General features: G+C 36.4%; 1 protein-coding gene across 1 annotated transcript; it reads right to left on the bottom strand.

Annotated features, from left to right (window-relative positions):
* On the bottom strand, window positions 1-9,448 carry LOC124154007 (sphingolipid delta(4)-desaturase DES1). The gene is made up of 6 exons (XM_046527478.1): window positions 9,148-9,448; window positions 8,354-8,530; window positions 6,978-7,117; window positions 6,432-6,645; window positions 3,947-4,158; window positions 1-907 (listed from the first exon to the last, which is right to left on the bottom strand). The coding sequence occupies exons 1-6, from the start codon at window positions 9,227-9,229 to the stop codon at window positions 767-769; spliced, it is 966 nt and encodes a 321-aa protein (XP_046383434.1). The 5' UTR covers window positions 9,230-9,448; the 3' UTR covers window positions 1-766.
* Window positions 9,449-16,499: the final 7,051 nt, after the last annotated feature.

The following is a 16,499-nucleotide window of genomic DNA, read 5'->3' as shown; positions in this document are numbered from 1 at the left end:
TTACAACAGTATCACAATAAATTTATTTTATCAAAAGACTTGTTTGTACAACAATTGACAGGTAAAATTTTGATTAAAGTATACACTGGCACTGTTTGACTTAGGACATGGTAATGAGCACTTTCAAGGTAAGGAACAAATTCCTTAATAAATGAAAATAAGTAACACAAAAATTATAACAGGTTAAGTTATGGATTAGAATTGAGAGTTTCAACAGCCACTCAGGTCTTACTGTTTTGATTGACGTCTCACATATAATCAGAACACAACAAATATTTGTTAAGAAAATACGAAGCATAAGACTAATTATTTAAAAAATGATGATTGTCTAGCTTGTGCACAAAAAACAAGCCTAAAATCATCGGCTCATCGTGAGCAAATAACCTCTATACCACTGCTTCTGCTGATCTTCCATTGCTCAAGCTTGAAGCAAAAGAAAGCCCATACCCTCAATTTCAGACATTAATTACTGGGAAGCATATTCAACAGATGAGGCAATGATAATTTATATGTGGTGCGAGTTTCTCTGTACTTAAAGTTATGATAATAACAATTTTAATTGAAATAAAACATCATAACCTAGGTGAGTTTACAAGTAAAGGCCACCCATTAAGATTATAAAAGCCATCCAATGCTAAATAGCTCAATTCATTTGTAGAATGTAGAGTAACACACATTTATCAATCCCAGAGCACCACAATAGAGTATTCGTAGACAGAAAAACCCTTGTGTCACCATATTAAGTGATCTCACAATTGGAAAATGCTTAAGAATCGAGACCTTTGTGTTTCCTCTTGATCCGTGCATAAGGTCCAATATCAGGATCCATTACAAAATCATACAAGACCCGACTCCAAGAGTGGTGCTGCGGCAAATTGTCATAGTATTCTGGGGCGATTCTTTTGACCTAAAAAAAAAAAGAAAAGTTTAAATCATAGAAATTACATTAGAAATGTAGCATCGTTGACAAAAGTAGCAAACAGGTACAACATGAAGAAGTGACTTTTATATTCCTGATTGTACAGGACAATTGTTGTTTAAAAGAAGCAACTGTAATTTTTTTAAGAACTTGAGTGCACACCAAAAAAATCTAAAAAAAAAAAAAAGTGAAATTGAATGAGCAATTTCTAATACAGTGGAACTTGGTTAGTACGTTCCTCCTTAGTACGACGATTTCTCTCGGTCCCGGTACCATCGGAACAAAATACAGGCAAAAGTATTTGGTTAGTACGTTTGAAAAAATTGCGCTTTCCTGGTTAGTACGCTCAATTGCTAGCCGTGACGCAACCCGCAATTCGTTCTCCAGTATCCTCTTAAGGGTCGTAAAGCTCCGAATTCATGATTTAATTTATTATTACTAGCCATTAACATTCTTGCATTCATTCTACATATCTTTATTCGACCGTGATTTATCCAAATGCATTTCTCAATTCTTATGACGTGATGAATTTATCTGACTATGCAAAACTGCAGCCAATGAGAAGCCCTAATTTACCCCACCCCGAGCTCCTCACCTTCTGTTGCCTCTGGAGTGCCCACAGCGCACAAATTTCACGAGTTATCATGATGAAGAAATGAGTCTTATCCAATTCCCACTTTATCTAAAGCAGTACTGCACGACGTCAATGCTACGGACTACGTGCGTATTTGACTACTGCTGCGGGAGCAGACGATGCTCTGAATCTCCACGCGAAGCTTAGCTTAAAAATACTTGATCTCGGCACGAAAGCAGACGACATTAAACAAATTTTTAAAGTAAATTTCAACTGTATAATATAAAATCTTCTTGTAATTACGTCGTATTCTAATAATCTTGCGTGTTATTATTCGATATATCGATCGATATAACACTCGATATGGCTTTATCCCAGAAGCGAATGTGTACTGCTGTTGCCGTAATTTAAGGTTAATATAATTTTGTCCAATTTTTATGATGTTTAAAAACAACCCGTTGACATACTCAGGGTTGTTGTTATATTCTCCGAGTATGCTGTGACAAAAAAGAAATGACTTAGCTTTACTTGTCCTCTTTCTATAAATACACATAGGATAAATAACGGGAGAAAGACGCCGTTTTCATGTAATTGTCTTCGGGAAATCTATGAAACGTGATTTTTATTCACATGGTATTGTTTTTCAATGTAGCGCCCATTTTCTTTATTTTAAAGGTGAAAAGAGTTCAGGAAGGCGATCCTATGAGAACTACCGATAGTAATTGTAATTATGACGACTTTTCCACAGATTGCAATTACCCCGACTGCTATTTTTTACTTTCCTCGTTAGTACGTTTTCCTGGTTAGTACGTTCATTTTTTGTGGTCCCTTCAGAAACGTACTAAACAAGTTCCACTGTATACCTGAGGGTGCTCATAGTTTTGTTTACCCTTTAGAACTGCCAAGAAATTGATAACAAGTACATAAGAAGACTGATTTATTCGCCTTCAACACACAAATTTGCCCTCGTTTTCAGGTGCTCAAGTCATCATTTTTCAGCTTATTGGAAGCTCCATTTATTAGATAGACTGCAGTTAGATAAGAAGAATGTCATGCGAGGTGACAAATTACTTCTCAATCAGACTTTTGTTGTCCAACAATGTTGACAACAGTAAGCATATGAATTAACATTTGTAGCTTTCCCAGCTATTGGATGTTTTATTTTGGAATTTCACCCAGGTTAATTGTAATCATTAGTAATGTAGTGTCGAGGTCTAAACTGAACATTATTACCACGGTAACATACATTTTTCCAATCAGCAAGTGAAATGAGGAGGGAGATAGTGTTAATTATATAATGGTCATTAGACATTATTTCAGGATTTTCATCGCTTTAGTTGTAATTTTGGCATCAAAATTAGTACAGTTATTGTTATAATACACTGAAATTATCAAATTTATCACCTCATGCCTATAATTTAATCAACTATCACACAACCAACCAACTATGGATGACAAAGAGTTAGGGTGCGGCAAAGGCTGTACAAAAAAAGAGAGTCCAATGCATATACTCTAAAGGTCACGAGCCGCCACCGTAGAGAGTTGCCAAGCCAATTAAAGGGCTAGTAACATAATCTATAAGGAGTCAATTTATACTTCATCCCTCGCTTTACGATATTTATTTGCTCTGGGGGACCGATCGTGAAGTGAATTACATAAAATTGCCAATTATCCGTGAGCGCATTATGAGTATAGTGGATTATCTCTGCATTAATGTCATTCTCCTTCAATGTTTTCCACTATCTGTACGAAAATATAAAAGGCCAACGGCCCAAATTATTGAAAATTTGAAATGTTTGATGAGAAAATAACAATGTGTTTTAGAAGAACATTTAATGCATCAAAAATGAAAAATATGGCACGCATGCAAAAAATATACACTTATGCTAATAGAAAAGGATGATATCTACTGACCAGCAAGTACAGTGAAACCTCGATTTTACATTCCCCCATTATACATTTTCCCCGATTTTGCACAGTTTTTAACAGGTCCCAAACAATACCGCCTTTAGAAAATGATACTCTATTTTACAATATCCTCAATTTTGCACTTTTTGCTAGTGGTCCATTCAAAAGTGTAAAATAGAGGTTTCACTGTATTATTTTATAATTTGACAAAGGCAAATTGCATTGATGCAAAAAATTGGTGTGATTAGAAAATCTAAAAATCCTGTGCAAAGTTAGGGCTGATCATAAAGCAATAATTCGTAAAAAAGATCAATTGTACACTTAAGTTAATGAAATTATACTAGTACCACAAATTATATATTTAATCAAAATTAAGCCTGTTTTGATTCCACAACTGGTAAAGGACAATAATACATGTCCGTGGGTATGCAGTGTGTAAGAAAATGCATCTGTAAAGAGGCACATTCTTTTATGTGACCGATAATCTTACCCAAAACAGTAAATTTTACCATGAATGAGGAAACAACTTCAAGTATAATACATACCTCAGGGAGTTTTGATCCTGGAACAGCTGGGAAGTCATGGTGCTCATTATGATAGCCAACATTGAATGTTATGAAGTTAAGTGGTCCATAATAAGAGTAAGTTTCAAATCCTTTCCTAAACATATAATGTTCCGAGATGAAATGCCCAGCCACAGGATGTAAGCCCATTGCCATTAGAGAGCCAACGACCATGTACACCATAATCTTCCAACCTGTTGACACACAAGAAAAATAAGATGGAGATGACGATAGGTGGATTTAGGGGATGGGCGAGGGGGCACGTGCCCACCCGACCCCCCGGACGCTTAAAAAATAGACAAAATGTTTAAAGTGGTGATCATGTTTGTTTCTTTTGTGCACTACGGAGCCTCCATCATTTAATTTCATAATAAAATACAGAGAATATTTTGTACAGTAATAGGCATACATATTTTGTTTTTAATCTCAATTATGAGAAGATTGTTTGTCTTTCACCCCCCCCCCCCCCACCCCAGGAAAAAATCCTGGATCCATCCCTGGAGATGACAGTCACAAGAGGACAGCAAATTTTCACATCATTTTAATTCAGACTAATTTTTCCTTTCATACCTGGAAAATGTTTGCAATTACAAGAATAATAATATAACCACATACTTAATATAGGTATATAATAGCCACTAATTCAGATAAACAAGCAGCTTTCATGTGGTATTTTGGAGCTAAAACCACTAGAATTTCACATGTAACTAACAACCCTGTTCTGTAAAAAAAACACTGTCAAAAACTGTCAAAAAAAAGCCTCATATCAGGAAGGAACTTTTGAAAGATGGAGCGAGCTCAGCATCAAGGATTTACAATTTGGAACCTGGAATACAATACTCTTGCCATGCAAGAAAAAAGTAGATATTGTATCTGAAGTACTAGACAGATATGATATGGATATACATAGTTGCTCTACAAGAGCCCTTGCATTGTGAATACATAATATGAAAGTATACGTACTTCAAAACATCACAGGAAGCAGAATCAAGCTCAAGCATGAACTAGATGAGTAATGTAAGGTTATACCATTTACATACATCTTATCTAATTCCTTCAAATTAAACATTATCAAATTTTGCCGGAGATTAGTATAGTGTTTGAATTTTCCTCCTGAAAGCTATGGAAAAGGACAATTCTAGAAAAGCCGCAAAAGTTGTGCCTCTCAATTTATAGCTATACTTTTAGATTTGGCTGTACCAGCGGTCAGTAAGAGATAATGATATATTGCGTATGTAATTTATATGATAGAGAGGGTAAAAAATTCTTCCAATTTACCAAAAGTGATTGATTAAATTAGAATCAATACATGATTTGTTACCAAATACTTCATGGAAGCATATGTAAACCACAAAAGAGCAACCTAAAATACTTTGAGGCATAAGCAATGTAGTTTATAATTTTAGCTCACTTATAATAATGTAAAGGAACTTCAATCATAACATTCATTGATAAAATCCATTACAACATAGGAAAACCTTTCCTCAGAGCCAGAGCATTTCGCTTTCCTTCACCAACACATATTGCATTGTGATCATCCCTTTTCTAAGAACTGGATACCTAATCTTATCTTGTTTTATTTGATGACAAATACTTAAATTATCATCAATCCAAGAAATCACTATCTCATAGTGGGAAGAGGAGAAAAATCAAGAGTATGATGTATGTCAAGAAAATTCTTCCAGGGAAAATGTGAAATGCAATGAAATCACCATACGTACATATAGAAGTAACTTTTACAATGCAGTTGTTTTAGTTATCTCTCTCAAACAAAGAATCAGAGATGCTGATGCATGCATATTAATACCTACTTTATCTTAACATGATCTCAAAATTTTTATGATTTTTCATCATTATATAGATAGCATTTTATTTTCCCCTGAATTTTCTGACCATAAAACAGTGCCATCAATATAAAGCATGGGAGTTCATTTCCAATGTTTTGCATTGAAGCATATGAATTATATGTTCTTAACGTGTTGAGATTGGCAGATTGGATCAACATGCTCAGTCACTTTCAATATTAATGGTGCAATGATAATTATTATAATTGGTATTATTATTATTATTATTATAAGTGCAAGTAAAAAAGTGATTTGAAATCCAAATCTTACGATAATTACCACAGTCATCATGGTAATTTAAATTGGAAAGAAAAATTCTTTGCATCTAGTGGCTTCACACTTTTACTTTCAAAATCACTGTCAATTTGCAAAATTAATAGTAGCAACTGATAAGGTACAGGAGGAGTCGGACAATAGCAATAATATTGTGACAAGAGCACCTATCATAAATGTTATGTTGAAGACTAAATTTCTTTCTAGCATACATTTTAACAAACAATGAATGCTTGAATGTGAAATCCTAAAATCCATCAAAATGAAAATTTATGACTATTTTTTCAATGGTTTCAGCACAATTTAATAACACCAAAAAAGCTGTTATTATGTAAACGTTAATTACTCACCAAAGTATTGGACAACAAATGTGTTGAATGACATCTGTATGACAACATTAATGAATTCCCAGAGAGTAGGCTTCTTGGGATACGTAACTACAGGCCTGAATACATAGAAGAGAGGCTGAAGCATAACCCAAAAGAATTTTCCAAGTGTTGTACAGAATAGCTTGGCTTCCAACAGAGTAGGGATATCAGTGTCTAGTTTCTCATCTCCTTGATACTGAAAATAGACCAATTAAACACATGTATATTAAACAATATCATATCAGTGACATAAGAAATATTTTTTTTAACAAAGAGAACAACACCAAAGCTAAAATCAAACCCTGAAATACACATAAAATAAATCGTTAATGCCCATTGAAGTTATTTTCACAGAATACAAGCGGTGAATCAAAACTATTTCAACGACTCTTCATCATGGAGGTGAGTCTATATTGATAGTGCGTTATGTTCAAGGTATACCATTTCTGAATGTCTCAAAAGGCCACAAAAACCTCTGTAACCTGTGCATTTACATACACTGACAAACTACAAGGAAATATTACTTACCCTATGATGTTCTAAATGATAGCCTTTGAAGCTCACAGCAAATGGGAGACCAATGGGAAGATTAACAAATATGCCCAGCAATCGATTAGCTAAGGGACGTGAGTGGCCAAAGGCTAGATTGTGGCTTATTTCATGGATTGCTGGCAAAGACAATACATCAATATATTAAAAATGTGAAAAAAATCAAAAACAATACATTCAAGAATTTAATAATACCATTTAAATATTAAAAAAGACAGAGAAGGCAACATAAAATTTGTAGTGAATTTGATGGAATAGATATATATCTGGTCCAATACCAAGAATGTCAAAAAGAGTTAAATTTAGTTCACGTTTAGTTCATTTCTCAAAATGAGTTGTTTTTATAAGGTGTGAGAGGAATAACACCACATAATAAAAACAATAGCCGACATTTGCGAATCTCATGAGTCCATACTTCTTTTACCGAGTGCTACAAAATTATATCGCTCTCATAAATAGGATTACACTCCTATAGGGACTTCCATAAATATAAGTTTATAATTTAATTTGGTTTTGTCCACCAACATCAATGGTCCTTTATAATCATGGAACTCCTGAGCTAACTTCAGTTAATTAATTAAAACTTACACATGATCCTGCCTTGCCATGCCTCCAACCCCAAGAGACTATTTGAATGGAAAGTATGGAAGCGTAGACCACTGTTTTACCATTTTTTAACAGACTAGCATTCAAATGTGCTGAGGCTATGTAAACTGATTGCTCTTCTGGAAATAATGCAGAATCAACATACAACAGAATTTGCCCTAAGATTGGTCCTCCAGAACAGATTGACATTGTAGAGAGTCCACTGCAATGGCATTAAGTAATAGTAGTGCTAAAGCATGGACTGTTGCTATGCCCTCCATGAGTCATTGATCAATTAGTATTTCCAGCAAGCATTAAAAGACTATATTCTTTTTCATGCATTTTCCTCAGCCTCATCTAAAACAAAGATTGCTCCCTTCAATTCTACTCTGACAATCTAATTACTTCCTAGCTGGGCCATATTACTGACTTACAATAAGTCACCATCGCTTATTTCCAATGCTACATCAAGCAATAGTTGCTCCTTCCCTATATCCATCACATGTTCCACTAATACCAATTCTTTTCCCTTCATCTTCAACTAAATGGCCAGAATCATAAAATATGGATATTAAAAAATCCTCTCAGGTCCAAAGGAATTCACTAAAGTGGATTCTGTTGGATTATATAAGTATATACTACAGGTGAAAACTTGGGACCTACATAGACAGGTGTCCTAAGTTTTCAACTCCACCATATTGCTTAAATATTAGGCGACATTATGCAGAATTCCAAGTCAAGAAGTCATAAAAGTTGGCATCATGACTCACCCAACATCAAGGAATGATTTATGACACCTCCAAAACAATAGGCGAAGATAAGAATAACGGGCCATGACTTGTCCCACAGGAAGAACCATGAAATGAACTGGAGGGACATCATTCCAAAGACAACCCATTTGAAGTTGGGATCATATCCAAACAACTTCTTGATCTGAGGATATTTAGCTATGCGTAAAAAATAAAGAAAAGTTTATAATTACATAATATTAACACTCATCATAAAACATTTTTGACACCCTGGCAAAAAAATGATAAACAAAGGACGTTACGAAAACAATTCCGTTGGAAAGCTAGTTCTTAGTGAGTACAGAACTCTTTTCCAGCTGACGCTCTAATGAACAATTATGTGCGAGATTGCAGAGGTATGACGTATTCTAATTAACACTCCCGGTGCGAGCTCACTGGTCATTTACTCAACGGGCTTCAATTGACATGAAGAGAAAAGGGGAAATATACTACGGGGTAAGCAGCCATGAACAGATTCCATTGAGAGACTATTGAAGGCGGTATGGGCGTACGAACACGTCAATATGGGCGTAACCCAAAATACGCTCTTAAATTGGATGATTTAGAAATAAAATTAGGAATATAGGAGTTATATTACGATCAGTTCAATGCAAACTGCCTCGTGTATCCTATAATTGCATAAAACAAACATTTCACCTGTCGAATTGAAGTCTGATGTAGTCCTTTCAAAAGTAAGTATCAAGAAAACAGATAGGGCATAAATAATTATAAATTAAGCACGGCATTCTAAATAATCATAAATATTATAAACTTGCCTAAAATTTCTTTTCTTCTGCTAGCGTGAGGCTCTTCGGTGTAGGTCCATTCGAAGTCATCTCGCGATACGTGAGCTCCCATTGCCGAAACTGCTCTAGTTAAACAATGAACAACGTAACCAACGTTTAGGTGAAGGTAATACTGTGAACTCCTTCAATTTCTTCTTCGCCGGTTGTGCTTATTTTTCCCGCATACCGCTATTTCTTGAAGTCAAATTTGCTTGATTAATTTTCGCTCCCACCTTATCTTTTCTCGGCTTCCCGTCCGGCGCGTGATGTCATTCCCCAATTCCTCTCCCCCTCGAATTTCTATTGACGAGAACGCCATTCCGGCTTTAGCGGCGGAAATCGGCGGCTTTTTGAAACATGTGAAGGACTTTCAATGAGCGGGGATTGAAAGCAACATGTGGTGTGGTTATAACATATCATATATGCATCTCGTGGAAAAGAAAGGTGAGGAAATGGTCGCTGATCGTCGAGTAACACTTTGAGTGGTATATGCATTTGGATGAATTCTACATTTCCTGGTTAACGTGCATGATGCCGGTTACTATATGAATTTTTATTATAAATTGCATGAAAAGGTTTTATTCTGCATATTTTATCAATTTTAATGCCTGAAAATAGTGAAAATATAATACTCTAATGAGCAGAGGTGCATTTAGGGAGGGTTTTGGGGGTTAAAACCCCCTCAGAGCTGAGAGAAATTTTTAAGTTTAATCCATTTCATTTAATTGGATTGATATTACTTATATAATAGTGTAAGAACTAATAAAATATCCCTCAGATAGCCATAAAACTCACCATTTTGAACCATTTATCGGGAAAATTTCCTGGGGGAGGGCCCCCGCACCTCCCATTTACCCTGGTGGGTATTCCACACCCTCAGACCCCCCAGTATCAGTTGTGCTTAAAATGGGGTAAATAAAAATATGAAAGGGGTAATGATAGCAAACATTAAACTACCTTACGATTGCTGAATCAGAAGTCGTATTTTCAGGATCTCAGATGGCAATCAAGGAAACATTGATATTAATTCTATGTTTGTTTGTTGCGTGGTAGCTGTTGGAATATCAGTTTATCATTATATTGGCTTAAATATGGATTATTTATACCTTATCAAACGAAGAAAACTTTCCGACCTTAGCCAGTTTTAATATGTGATTATTAAGACATGTTTCCCTGAGCTCTGTGCCTCATGCATTCATTGGTAACCTCAGATGACGTAAAACTCCTATCTACTCGTGTATAAAGTATGTCCCTGTGATGTCACGTGGAGTGGCACCGCATGGGCGCCATTCTGGCCTTTTCCAAATGAGGATAAAATTGACCCTCGCCATTCATCTAAACCGGTATTTCTATATCCAAATAATTTCTATATTATGAATACACTAATGGTGGGTAACGAATCGCAATCAATGTCTTTCGTTTTCTTTGATGAAGGAAACTACCCTATTCACCTCTCTCAGTCCTAAAATATCTATTCTCCTTGTCTCCATCTCCCTTTTTTATATTTTCTAGTGTACCTGCTGTCATCATCATTCTCCTCATTTCCTTCCATTTATTGCTGCCTTCTCCATCTTCTCATTATTATTTTCTTCCTTCTTGAATGCTGCCGCTAATCTCTCTGCAAGAGTTTTTCATGCTGATGCCCTTGAGGACCTTGCTGATCTCTCTGCCTAAAACAACATCTGTCTTTATTGGATGAGTTCCATTTGATGAGTTTCCTAGGCTTATTTGATTGTGCTCCATGTTTTCATGGAAGAGATAGTTTGTAGGGTTTCCCATCTCCATTCCAACAGTGTCTTTTACATTTCACTATGGCATAGACTACCTTTTGTCTGGCTCCTACCCTTCTGCCTATCTGGCATGGGTGCCCCCACCATAATTTATTGAGAATTAATCCTGACGGTGCAGCTTAAGGGATTATTGGAACTTGATGGCCTTTCCACCATGAGGAGGTTGTAGACCAAGGGAAAGGCTTAGCCAGCAAGAAAAGTGAATTAAAAATTATTTAAATTGAAAAAAAATAAAATTGACCCAAAAAATTATGGTGCACTACAACATTTTAATCAGCCTTCAGATATTTCTTCCTACTTCATTTCACATTAAATTGAGGCTGAAAGAGAATTTTGTTTAAGATTTGAGAAAAGAGGTTTTCAGTATTTTTTTAAAGTTTCCAAGAATTAGTGGAGCAAAGATGAAGTAAGATTTTGCTATCGGCCTGAAATCAGGAAGGTTATGCATTACTCTGAATTTCTTAGTGAAATAAAACAAAACAAAGGGATCTGCTACATTGGAGTTACGTGTTGTGGTGAACGTAGTAGAAGGGTTTCTCTGAAACAAAGAGTAATGCCATATCAAAAATTTGTTTTATTACCTATTAACTGCTTGCATAGCCTTTGGCTGCTGAATTCCTTTAAAAATACACTTCTAGCATTCGCATATTGTTAGCCAACTTTGAGTTTGATGGACTGCCTATCTCTCTTATTTTGGTTTGAAATCTTGAAATATATGTATGTATGTATTTAAGAATTCTTGCTTTTTGTTTTTTTAATCATTTTAAAACATTATTTTATAGTGTACGATGAGAACTGCCTTTGACTTGGTGGTGGAGCTTGTGTGCTCTGACAACCTCAATAGCTATGCCAGTGGTAGTGTAGCTAATGGTAGGGTCTCCCATGCTGGCCAGGTCTTCATGAGGTAGGAGCCAGACAAAAAGGGGCCCCCTGGTCCTACAGATTGGGGGTTAGGCATGCCGCTGACAACACTGTCCCAGCAGAAACCACTTTGTCTCAGAATATCAACAACAAGCCTCAGATTTGGATGCGATTACTGGAAATCGACCTTAGCTAAGACCTAAGGACCTGCAATTTTGAACATGGAACGTAAGAAGCCTTGCTATACTGGGAAAAGAATGGAGTTCCAAAATTGGAAGAATATCTATACAAATTGGCCGATGGCTGGCTGTTCTTTGGAATTAGAGCACCATCGGTTCAAGCATGAACTCTCATTGCCATTGCTCTCAATCCAAGGACGTAAGAGCAGAAAGATGAGTGAGTATTTGGAAATGGATCAATTAAAGTTGATTGTATAATACCGGCTTTTCTTACCACATTCAGTGGAGAGCACGTCAATGGATGTGGTCCCCTCCAAGCCGAGATACGAAGCATGTCAATTGACGTGCTCTGCCGGTCGGGCCGGGAGACCTTTCTCCGCCTCCGTGCGTGACTGATATCCACTTCCGAGTCTTCCTATTATGTGCATGGCCTTCAGCAAGCTTCCCTCTTGCGACCGTTTGTAAATAGCAGCATTTGAACGGAAGTTATGGCACAAAAACCTCTCTCTATTTTTCTTTCTTATTTTATCGGCCGATTCTGACGACTTTCATGAAAATCGGGCCCACATTGACTGTGTTACTGTATACAATGAGAAAAGAAATTGAAATGAAGAAATCGGATTAAAAAATTATGTTTATTCAATAGAGCATCAATTATCAATTGCAATGGAGATGAAAACCCAAATTGCTGATCAAATGAGACTGACTATCTGTTCATTAACATTTATTTTTCAGCAACTTAGGGAAGTAAAATTCACTTTGTACATTTTTCCCTGGATATTTCTTAACACCTGGAGCACGTTTATAATTATAATACAGCATTAAAACCATGGTATTTGTTAAAAAAATTACCCTGTACGTTTCAGACTCAATATCTATTAACACCTTAAGTAGGTACCTTCGTGATGATATAGCAGATAAAACTATGGTAGGTGTAAATAAATATTTAGTGTGGAATGTACAAAGTGAATTTTATTCCCGATATTGTGGTTCCATGAAGTTAAGCTGGAAACCTTTTACACTATAGTAGCGTAGTGAGAAGAGTGTTTATCTACTGTCCCACAAGTCCCAAGTTGGACCTTTGGATATAGGTACGCAACAAATTCTGATGGGGCTCGGGTAAAGGAACTAGTCTTTTATGTGATTTCATGTGCCTTACGCTCAGTCTGGATGAGCTCTAACCTCATCCAAACCAGTCTTTGATATGTGTCGCAGAGTGAGTGGGATTTTTTTTTGGAAATAATTTTAATGTGGTAATAGAGTTGGGGAATAATTTGTGAAATCCATTATGCCACCTCAAGGGGCTGGATTTTTGCCTCAGTGGAATTGTGAATAGTATTTTATTTTCCTTTTCCTGTACTATCTCTGTTGTACGCAGTTTGTAAATTAACAATTAAACAAGATTTGGAGAGAGACCCTCCAAAAATTGGAGAATTTGAAAAAATAATTTCATCAATGTTTTTTTAAAATTCAATAATTTAAGATAAATAAAATTAAAACCTCCAAAGGCCTCATTAGTCACAGGATGAAGTTAATTAAATTATTATTCTATCTATAAATATTTAACAATGGATCATCGCACCTCAATTAAACACACGTTTCACCCTTAAATTTTAATCAGAATTTCTGTATGGGCATGCATTCACCTTTTGCCCATTACACCATGTATGGTATTTGGCAAAAGGTGAATGCATAAATATAAATACTATTTTCTTAACACTTTTGCTATGGTGAACATACCGGGTACGTTCGCACGACAGACTGCTGTGAGCGTATCTTTTCTTCCTCCCTGCCATGCACTCAGCACTTTCGTCGCATGTGAGGGGTAGGTTTTCGGAGATTGAGCAGCAGCGAAAGGGTTAAGAAAAACATTTTTGTGAATTTTGTTCATGCATATCAGTGTTTCATGATTTAGCAAACAAACCTTACTTCCATCATATTTTGTTGAATTGAGTGGAATGACCCATTTATTAATGGCTTATCTTATTGTTATTTGTTCTTGAAAATCTTGCATCTTCTATGCATTGGCGAATTTCCTAAGCAGTCACTTTTCTTTTTCCAGCTTGGTGGCCACGTAAGACAAGTTTTGCAGTAAATATTTTTAAATTGTGAGTTACTAATTTGTTAATTTTTTTGTGATGCATTATTTTATTTGCCTGGGGGGGGGGTACAGGGGCACGTGCCCCCCCCCCCTAAGACCATTAAAAAATATGCAAGATTTTTAACAAGGTCCCTTTATTATTGCATTCGTTTTGTATTACGAGGTATCCTTGTGCCCCCCAGAACAAAATCCTGGATACGGCCTTGCTTGTGCCCCCCCCAGAAAGAAATCCTGGATCCGCCCCTGGCTGTATTATTACTGTTCATTTTGAAATTAAAAACCTCAGCCTAAGGCTGGGGTGAATAGACTGTTAGGGAGCTTAAGGCATAAAAAATGCCCAAATACAGTGCTCCAGGATCCAGTTTGGCTGTTGATATGATCTTGGACAGAAACTTTCCATTGGAAAAATACAATGAATCTCATTATGCATATTTTTGCACTTTCCTGGCAAACAGAATAAATAAACTTTTCTCGGGTTTCCGCACGGGTAAGAAAACCTAAGAGCACCGAAGATTTTCTTCTTCGATTCTCTTAGATGTCTCAAGATGTGGCCTATAAGGTTGTTCCGTCTTCTTTATAAGAACCTTATGGGAACCTTAAGAACCTTAAGGGTTTAATGAGGCTTCTCTTCTCTCCTACTCTTCTTAGGACTTCCTCATTACTAACTTGGTTGATCTATTTCATCGTCACCATTCTTCTGTAGCATCACATTTCAAAGGCCTCTGTCCAGAGTCGGCCTTAGGGCGGGGCAACCAGGGCGACTGCCCCAGGCCCCGCGCTTTGGGGGGCCCCGCGTTTGTGAAAAAAAATTAAAATATACGATAGTTTGAAAACGCAAATTCAACTATTACTGTATTGTGAAGTCCGTGCTAGACAAAAAATAATATTATGAAAAAGGAATAATAATGCAGTAATTTAAAGTAAAAAGCGCACTTTTTATGTTTATTTTACATTATAATTTTATGAATTTATGAACTGCGTGATGGTATCATAACGGCGTAATTACGAAGTCTGAATTTGGGAGGGGAACACATACTTAGCCAGAGAGTGGTAAGGATTCAAAATGCTCGAGTTTGTAGATGGGGTATAGAGTTTAATATTTTAAGTGATGGGCCCCGCACTGAAGGTTCGCCCCTGGCCTCGCACCTGCTAGTGCCGTCACTGCCTCTGTCCTTGCTTTCTCCGCTGCTGTCACTGTCCATGCCTCACTTCCATATAGGAGCACACTCCAAGTGTAGGTTCTTATAAATTGTTTCTTTACTTCCATATTTAAGTTTCCCGCTGTAAACAGGTCTCTATTTTGGTGGAATGCTCTCTTTGCATGGGCTATTCTGCTGATAATTTCTTTCTTGCTCCTCCTGTCGCTAGTTATCTTGCTTCCCAAATAACAGAATTCATCCACCTCTAAGAGTTTTTGCTTCCCTATTTTAATGTTAGTCTAGACTTCTTCTCTTCTGCTGCGTACTAATATCTTGGTTTTCTATGTGTTTATTTTTAGCTGATATTTACCCTTTACCCTAACTATATAAACCAGAATATTTTTCAAATCCTCTGTGTTTCTGCTATGGTGGCTTTGTCATAGGTAAATCTTAGCATGCTAATTTTTTCTTCATGGACATTAACTCCCAGGGCCTTTTCTTTGATACCATGAATGCTTTCTTGATGTAAACATTGAAAGTTGCGGGTAACAAAGCACAGACTAGATTCACTCCTTTCCTAATTATAGCTTCTTCACAGCTGGGCCCTGATTTTATCACTACTACTTGGTTTTTGTGTAAACTGTGGATGATTCTTCTGTCATTGCAAAGAACCCCAATTTCTTTTATGATTGCAAGCATTGTGCTCCAATCCTCGTTGTCAAAAGCCTTCTCTAAGTCCACAAACGCAACAAACGTTGGCTTGTTCTTTTCCATTCTCTTCTCTATGAGCAGTCTAAGGGCCAATATTGCTTCCCTGGTGCCTTTGTTTTTTTCTGGATCCAAATTGGTCCTCATCCAAATATTCTTCTGCTATTCGTTCTATTCTTCTATAGACGATCCTTGTCAGTATCTTTGACGCATGTGTAGTTAGGCTTATGGTCTTAAAATCTTCGCAGTTCTCCGCTCTTTTCTTCTTAGGATTATAATGTTCCTCTTGAAGTCCTTTGGTATCTCACCTGTCGAATACATTTCACTAATGATTTTGTGCTGCTGGTACAAAGTCTCCTCTCCTTTTATATTGTAGTTCAATTAGCTCTGTGTGAGTATCATCAATTCCAAATGCTTTGTTCATCCAAAGGTCTGTCACAGCCGCATCAAATTCTGATCTTAAAATTGGAGCTTCCATATCGTTTTCATCTATTTCACTCTCCTTTTTTATGGTATTCATTCTTGGGCTGCATCTTTTGTAAAAATCTTCCAGATATTCCTTTCA

This window comes from Ischnura elegans, chromosome 2 (assembly GCF_921293095.1).
Source record: "Ischnura elegans chromosome 2, ioIscEleg1.1, whole genome shotgun sequence".
Taxonomy (NCBI): Eukaryota; Metazoa; Arthropoda; class Insecta; order Odonata; family Coenagrionidae; genus Ischnura; species Ischnura elegans.
The sequence above is the reverse complement of the archived record's forward strand: the minus strand, read 5'-3'. Positions and strand labels throughout refer to the sequence as shown.